At 37.0% G+C, this 8,924-nt stretch overlaps 1 protein-coding gene across 1 annotated transcript in view; it reads right to left on the bottom strand.

Annotated features, from left to right (window-relative positions):
• Positions 1 to 538: 538 nt before the first annotated feature.
• The window catches only part of KLHL4 (kelch like family member 4), a 45,453-nt gene continuing 37,067 nt past the window's right edge, over positions 539 to 8,924 (bottom strand). Inside the window, exons 7-11 of the mRNA XM_072876998.1 lie at positions 8,429 to 8,653; positions 6,361 to 6,523; positions 3,105 to 3,317; positions 1,307 to 1,478; positions 539 to 598 (exon numbers count right to left, since the gene is read on the bottom strand). Coding sequence (XP_072733099.1) covers positions 539 to 598; positions 1,307 to 1,478; positions 3,105 to 3,317; positions 6,361 to 6,523; positions 8,429 to 8,653 — 833 coding nt within the window. The remainder of the gene's footprint in view (positions 599 to 1,306; positions 1,479 to 3,104; positions 3,318 to 6,360; positions 6,524 to 8,428; positions 8,654 to 8,924) is intronic.

Raw genomic sequence — 8,924 nt, 5'->3', positions numbered from 1 at the left:
TTTAAAGCTAATTTAGTAATTTAATTTCTGAATATAGAAATGAAGTTACTTCTGCAGAGAATATTCTGTTGCCAGTGATATTTATGGGCAAATATTTCCTTCTGTGCGGTTCTCTTTTGAAGGTGTTTCTCTCTTACTCATTTTCACTTACTAAAAATATAAAAGCTCTTTTTATAAACATTAGCATTACTGCCAACATAGAAAAGAAAAAAGTTCATGAAATCTTATACACCCATTTATCACTTTACTACTGCATTTTATAAATAACAGATACACTTTTGTAACAAACCTGAACCATTTAAACATATTATTGATTTTTAATGTATTAGGCATAATAAAATAATTCACTTATGCAAAATGCTCTGATTTTTGTAATGCAGGAAGACACTTTTGTGCTCTAATAGCATAATGGCTCAGAGACAAGTATTCTCTATAATGGAGGGCTGCTAAGATGTGTGTAGTCTGTACTGCTTTCTGGAAATGTTTCTTATCTTCATAAATCTCCACTCAAAGTTTAGCTTCACAATATTTATAGTCATCAGGGTAACTTCACAACAACAACACATGCTCCAGCCCTTCCAATATTGACAGGAACTTCCTAAAAAAGGAAAAAAAGGAAAAGGAAAGGGAGGAAACGTTTTTAGTAGACTCCTATGGATAGGACTAGAAGAACTTACTTGCAGATTAAAAGGAAAGACATTTGTTTATTCAAACTAATGTAATGCTAAAAAAATTAGATTTAACTAGAGCTCTGAAAACACCGTTTGGGCTTTTTGGGAAAAGGCTTTAGCAGCTGCTGAGAGTTACAGGAGTGTGGGCTGGTGCTGTTGCTCTTAACTTTTGTAGAAGACCTTCATATCCTATGTTCCAAAACCGTGGACTGTGTAGCTACAAAAGGATCTTGACAGTTTTAAACATTTCCTCTTGGTCTCAGTGGTGATGGTCATAAATATGAACACTTGAAAAGTGCCTCCAGTAGAGGGCATTGCTGGCCAACACATGCCAGCTCTAAGAACGGCAAATTTAAGCACTTAAACCACGAAATGATTTGTGCAGCCTGGTTCGCTTGCCCATGCACTGCCTCCACCCTTTAGTCTGAAAAATTGTATACAGTTATTTCACAGGAGAGGCAACCAATATTTTACACAAGCCCACCTACGGTATTACTGCATCCTAATATATCATTTTTCACAAAACAGTGATAATTTTGCAACATAATCATTTTTGCTTTGCCTGTTATTTGGACAGAATTCTTCCTATCTGCAGGAAGAATTCCTATTATTTATTAGGTAATTCTTCCCATTACCTCTGTCCACTCATTATTTTGAGCATCGTAGGACTCCACGGTATCCAGGTACGTATGGCCATCGTAGCCCCCAACAGCATATAATCTGTCCCCCAGGGGACAAATTCCAACAGCATCCCGAGGTACGCTCAAGGGGGCCACTGTTGTCCAAGCATCTGTTTTAGGATCATACCTAGGATGTTTTATGATCAAAATTAGAAAAATACATTGCAGAAATGCATTTCAAATATAAATTACTGACATTTACTTCTTTTCTCCTGTATTGTAGTTCAGTTTAGACCATGAACTAGTATAGAGAATTATAACGTGATTAAATATTTAATTTAGCCACTAGAGGGGTCTTCAAGCACACAAAAAATGCCCATATTTTTGCTTTTTGATTAGTCTCTCCATTTCAATTGGATTAAACAATCAATACATTTTGAACATAAATGAGGCCTGAGGGAATGATAGCATGGCCATCAGTTGACTCAGCAAAGTTAATTTCAATATATCCTTTTTTCTTTCTCCATAGAGATTTTTGTTTTCTGTTTCTCGACAGAACTAATGTTTTCAGAAAATTTCACTGTAAAAGAAGTTAAATATCTCGTATAGTTGATAAAAGTTTGTAACACAATATGCGTGGCAGTATTTTACATCAGGGTTGATTTTATTTCCGATACGTACTCAGTCAATTTCCAATATAAATTCAAGTGAATTCCGGGGTAGTTCCAGCTTTACACCATCTAACTGAGAACAAAACTTAGACATTGTTATTCACAACAGGGAGTTGAATGCTTGCTCAGTTTTCCTTTCTTGTCCCCAAATGACACAAGAGTGTCATTAAACAGCCAGAGGAGTTGTCCCCACTCATTATGTTCCCTTCTCACCCAGGGCTCGAGTGTTCTCGTGTCCTCCTGCATTGTGCCACATGCCACCACAGTGGCAAAGCAACACTGGACACACAATACTTCTGTTTCTGGAAAGAAATGTCCACTATTTGCATTTTCTTAAGAACTGTGCTCATCAGTGGAGAATACAAAAATGGGATTAAATAAGGATCAGATGATAAATAGTATTTTCATTTTGAAAAGTAATTACTTTGAGAAATGGATATAAAGCCAAGAGTTCACTGCTTACAGTTGTGTGCTACCAAAATCATTAGGCCAATGTATTAATGTGCTGTGTAGTTTTAAAGTGTGAATTCAAGCTAACGTAGTTTGCTTTGGTGCATGTTTACTTTTTTTTTTTGCTTGCTAAATCAGACCCTTACCATATGTTTTTGCCTGATTTCCTGTAGCAACATAGTTTCTTAGGGAAACGAGGCTCTTCCTATCAGACTCCTCCATCAGAAAATACCTGTGTAGTGACTACGGCCTGTTGGAGTATGTGATATTTATTATACTTTTAACCTTTTAGTCAATATCAGCCAAATTACTGGGGGAAGAGACAATTGAAAAGTATTTAGTTCCTACAATATATGACACAACTAGCCCAAATCTGGCTTTTGGTACTTGACAAATAGACAGGTCACATGCTGAATTTGTCTTACGTGTTGTCTTTACCTGGCTCCTGGGCAGCTCAAATAGAAGGAGGAGCTGGGAGGAATTAGCTTCTGAGGGTTAATTGTTTTCTTATCATAAGAGCATTGGAAATCAGTTATTCTGCCCCAAAATACTATTTGAAAAAGCATAATATGTTTTACAAACTTAACACTTAACATTCCAATTGTGAAGAGATTTCCCTTGCTGCTATAAATTATTTTATATTTCCTTCCTGGAATGTAAAAAAAAAAAAAGGGGGGGGGGAAATTCCTTACCTTTCTACACAGTCAGAAAGTCGAGAACAGTGGTTGGAAGCAGGTGCATCGTGACCTCCCACGGCGTATAAAAACCCATTGTACGTTGCAACGCCAACGCCACCTCTTCTCTTGGACATCGAAGCACATATACTCCACTTGTTTGTGTGAGGATCGAAACACTCCATTGATTTTAAGCAGGAGCTCCCATCTCGTCCACCAACAGCATACAGTCTGGGATAATCACCCACAAGAAGGCAAACAATTTCAGTCTTTAGCTGCTCATTTTAATAGGAATTTTATTTGGGTAACTTCATTCAGACCACTTTAGAACTACCATTATGCCTGTTATTTGCTATCTGACAGCTACGCTCTGGAACTTTCTTTGCACAAAGGGTTTTGCCTGCTGTATGAATGAAGTTATATTCTTCACTTGCAGTGTAAATATTCAAGAAGTCATATATGAAAATTAAGCTTAAAAATGCATGTCAGTCTCTTTAAATATGAGCTATAGATGGAATTTAATTGAAAGATGCTACATATGTTTGAAACATAAGGGTAGTGTTCCCTACGACAGGCTTATGGAGTATTTGACATCTTAGTATCGCATTAAGCATTTTTCCTATACTGTTAATATGTAAATGAACTTTAATAACATCATTACAGATCAAAAACATATGTCAAAAATATATTAAATATATTTTCCTCAATGTTTGTATTGAAGAAAATCTGCTGGACAGAAGTTACCGTACAGGTATGTCATCTTGTCTGTTCAGCCTAAAGGCACTTAGCAAACAACTGGAGATTTAAACCAGCTGATGTAAACATGATGAAAACGTGTAAGAATAAATGGTGGAAATCCACATTAAGAAGCATGGGCGTTTTGTGGCTTTTTGTCAATGAATTTTACAAAGCCTGAATTTCTTTTGTATTTCAAGCTAATTTGGATGCTGCTAGGCTATGATAGTATGCATGCTGGATGTAATAGCAGACGCGTTTAGATGTTGAGCGTGCCAGTTATTCGGGTCCCTTTCAAATCCTGGCTATTATTTACTGCATGAAATGGAATTTACTTAGTGCAACTAATTAGAGACCTAGGGAACACATGGACTTGTCCAGAGTAAGTCACCTAAAACAGATCAGTTGAATTTTGCTTGAGAAGTGCCTGTTTTTCTCCAGTCACTGGAAGAATTTGTAGACTGCTCTGATGTATAATTTAACTAGAAAATTCTTGACCACTGTTAGAAGAATACCAAATTTTTAGCTCTCTCCTAATGTTTGTGAATGGAAGACAGACTTGAGTTCTGCTGTGCAGTTTGTTGCTTGACCCATAAAAATCTTGAGGAGTTGATTTGTTTTCCTTTCACATCATGCCATTAGATACAGTCTACTTGTTTACACAGCTTTCACAGAGAGAGGAAATCACTGTATATACAAAGAGATTGGTTGAGATTTTTTGTTTTCCATAACGTGTCTAGAAAAATGGTAGTGTTTCCCATTCTCTAAGGAAAAGAATAAATATACCATTATTGACTGATATTTTCAATAGACCATTTATTGGTCAAAAAGTGTTGCTCCACAGAAACTTAAAGTTTTTTCTGGTGGGGTTGAATAGAAAAAAATATGGCATGACTTAGGAAACGGAGAAGCATTCTGCTTGGTCAGACCGCAGCAGTAGCACCGAATGATGGACATTTGATCTCGGCTTCCCCTGGTACGCCAGAAATTGCATCACTAGATTAACAGACGTGATTTAAGCCAGGCTGGAGACAGCTTCTATCGGGAGAGATTGAGAACAGAGTCAGGATCAGGCTGGATTTCCTCTTTGACAAAGTGGTTTCCTGCATGTCGCTATGGAAGGTACCAACAGCAGTTTCTGGTGAAGTTTATGCTGAGAACATTTCCTCTGAGATACAACAGGGACTCAAACAGGCAGTTCTGCCTCTCTTGGACTTTTGAGTTAATGATTAACACCATGTCATGTTTGAATGGAAAACCCTGACTTGTATGTGAAGAAGTTTTGCATTTGCAAATATCTGTTTGCGGACATCTTTTTTTCTGTTCTTTCTCTTTCTCTGAAATTTAAGAAGTGAACAGGGTAGCCAGTGATAAAGTTTCAGAATCACTGCAGTTGTCTGCCTGCAACTGTAATATTCCCGGCCCCTACAAACTGTCGTTGTTAAGAGCTTTCCACAGATTTAAACAGGTTTCCTGGAGAGGTGGTCAACGCCCCAAGCCTGTCAGTGCTTAAGAGGCATTTGGACAAGGCCCTTAACATGCTTTAACTTGGTCAGCTCTGAATTGGTCAGGCAGTTGGACTAGATGATCGTTGTAGGTCCCTTCCAACTGAAATATTCTATTCTATTCTAAATAAGAAGGAAGGTTGGCTCAAGTCATGCTCTCCAACATAACCTGGGGCCTTTTACAAGGCTTTTGTATTTCGAGCACCAGACTAAGTTGCTGAAGAAGGAAAACAGAATTCTGTTAGGCATTAATTTATGACTTGTTCTTCCTCATGCTGAAGTACAACTACTTTCAAATAGGAACGTACAACAAGATGTAACGCACTGTTCAACACAGGTTGCACGCTAGATTCATACATGTGTCTCTTCCCATGTAAAAATGCTGGAATGGCTTTAGTGTCTTAGGAGGATGTTGAAATAAGTTTTGAAAATCTTGTTGGGAAAACCAATGTACAGTGAACACATGATCTCAGTATATTTAAGCAATAGATGAAGGGCAGGATAAATTTGGGTAGGATAAGACTTGTAGAAGGCTGTTTATTCCATACCTAATTATTAAACTTGTCTTCCACACATTGAATACATTTAACCTTTCAAAAATTATTCTTGACTGTGAACTTGTATGTTAAAGTTGTAGATGCATGCAGGAGATGTAAAATGAGAGGAATGACTTTGTTTCTGTACAAGTTCTTCCAAATGGTGCTTCCATAAACTTGGAATATTTTTTTAAAGTAGCTGATCTTATATCCCCATAAGTTATATTCTAGGTAAAGTTCTGATACACATATAATAACATTTTCAAATGGCTATAACTTAAAAGGGCTGAAATATGTTTAAAACATGACTGCAAGTTTGAAAACAATTTACCACACAACAGAGGAAAAGCTTTTCTTTCTTATTTTTGTGCATCACATTTTCTCTTTGTTGTCTTGAGGTGATTAATTACTATAAGATTGGAAAGAAAAATCAAGAAACTGTATTTCCAAGGAAGGAAGCAAATGAAAAACCAAAGAGAGTTTTTCCTGTTGACATACTTGCTATTTAATGCTGCAACCCCTACGGTGCTTCTAGGGGTTGACATGCTAGCGACGTAATTCCATTGCCGTGCTTGTGGGTCCCATCTTTCTACGGTATTAAGGTAACTCCATCCATCATGGCCACCAACAGCATACATTGGTCCTTCAAGCATTGCTACTCCTTAAAAGATAGAATTAGGGACAAATTACAGTATCTAATAATTTCCGTGACCAATAGTGTATTAACTTCATACTTTAATTCCCTGTATGCAGATAAGCAATTTCAGTTGGTTATTAAACTACCTAAAAGCTGTGTTGTCATTTGGCAGAATAAACAAATATAAACAAAATACTCAGTATTCTTCTGAATAGGCATTATCTTTTGCCAAAAGATTAGAGGAAAGCTGCTTTAGTTCTGATGTTCTCTTCTTGGACTTTTATCTCTTCCACTTCTGTTGACCTTGCTCTGAATCGATTTGATCCCTCAAATGAGAAGCAATGCTATTCTTTTAAAGAAAGGCAAAGATTGAGCCAGGCAGTGAAATAAATGCCCAAACCAACCAACTATCCCTTATGCTGAGCCAGCTGAAGCTCTGTAGTCCCACCAGCATGAAGCCTGAGTGGGTGGGTAGCTGGCTGTCCTTACGAGCTAAAATACCATAACATTTTAATGCCTGTGAGGGGAACACACTTTTGGATGAGAGCTGGCTTGTACCTGTTGTCCTTGAGGCACAGCAGAGTGAACTTGGCTGCCTCTGCAAAGCTCTGTGTGGATGTATCCTGTGTCATTGTCCTTCTCCAGAGAGAAAGGCTCTGGTGCCTCCCCTTTGGGGAGCTGCTGCTGCCGCTGCTGTTTGCTTCCTTTGTTAGGTAAGGCAAAATGTTTGAATCTGGCTGCTTAAAAGTCTTCTGAATCTGTCTTTTCAGGCCTAAATATACATGGCCTGATTTTTTCAAAAGTGCTAACTCTCCACAAAATCACACTGAAGCTAATAGGAGCTGTAAGTGTAAGGCAGCTTTGCAAACCAGGCTGATGCACAGATAGAAGCCTAACTTTGGGCACTCAAATCTACCGCTGTGACCTACTTGTTGGGTAGAATTATGCCCCTGCAGTTGGTAATTATAAAGACCTCAATGAGAATTATTTAATCTGTTTTGTCTTCTTTCCCTTTGCTACCTACTAGTATTTACTTTTATAAATTTGACAGGCTAGCTGGTAAGAACCCTACACTATACTTTCTCCACCAAGTGGTGGAAAAGATGATATAGGCCACAAAGCTTTACCGAATAATTCTGGATCAATCTTTTTCTATTATTCATTAAAATAAAAATATTCTATGTCATTTGAACTCACCAATGATCTCAAGCAATACCTGTTTCTGTAAACTTAAGAGAAGCCAGCTTTTTCATAAGAATTGTGCTATACAAATCATTCAGAAATTATCATATTCCCTCCCTTACAGTCTCCTCAACTGTAAACTTATCCTTATTTTTTTATAGTTCCAGAAATAAATTCTAGATTTCATATTCATATTATTCATTTGCTGTGAATACTATTAAGGATTATTGTGCAGTAAAGACCCATAGGTACTAAGCCATGGCAGAGCTCTGTAAAACTTCTTGTAATTACAACATTGAAATCAGTGAGGTTGTACTTATTTCCCTACTGCAATGTTTTCTTCAGTGTGAGTAATTCTCTGATCTGATTTTCAGAGGTGTTCGGTACCTATGGGCTTAACTTAAGTCATAATTTTAAAAAAAAAAAGAAAATCAGATTGTTATTCTATTGCAAACATATCTCTTGACCACTAAATTGGACAAAAAGTTGATTATTTTCACCGTTGCTTTTATACTGGAATTTTCCAAAAGCCAAATTAACTCTGGAAGACCAGTGCAAGTTAGGTGAATACTAATAAATATCACTGTCATAAAATTATGGCAATAGGCAATTCTGTCTTTGCAAAATTTATTCTACAAATATTGCCACATTATTAAATGCTTTAAAATTTATGTCAACAGTGTTTGTGTCAATCAGAATTCATTTGTATATGATCTGAGGTATTTACAAAGAAAGAGCACCTCTTACCTAGGCCATGTCTGTGTGTTGACATAGGAGGCATTATAGTCCAAACTTTGGTGATAGGGTTGAAACATTCAACAATGTTAGAAGTTTTCAGACCATCTCTTCCTCCCACAATATAGAGCTTATTGTCAATTACTGCAACTCCAAACTGTAATCGTCTGCCATTCATGGTACCAATTTGTATCCAACTATTAGTCCTAAGGTCATATTTTTCAATTGTAGTGGTACCTGTTAAAAACGTAAGTATTGTGAGATAACCAGGAACTGATCAGTGCCCAGCAGCCAATAGTGAGTACAACCCAAAACATTAAATTCTAAAACATTGAAATTCTGTGTGTGGACTTTTACTGTGGCTCCCTAGAACGTCAGTTATGAAATGTGAACCTAGTGAGAAAGCTGCACTAATTGCACGCATATATAATTGTCAAATTTATGAGAATAAACTGGTGGCAAGAAGATGCAAAATTAAATGCCAATGAATTCTTTAGTACTGAAAATT

The sequence above is a fragment of the Ciconia boyciana genome, chromosome 12, assembly GCF_034638445.1.
Source record: "Ciconia boyciana chromosome 12, ASM3463844v1, whole genome shotgun sequence".
Classification (NCBI taxonomy): domain Eukaryota; kingdom Metazoa; phylum Chordata; class Aves; order Ciconiiformes; family Ciconiidae; genus Ciconia; species Ciconia boyciana.
Note: the sequence above shows the minus strand (reverse complement) of the source record. Positions and strands in the feature narration are given on the sequence as shown.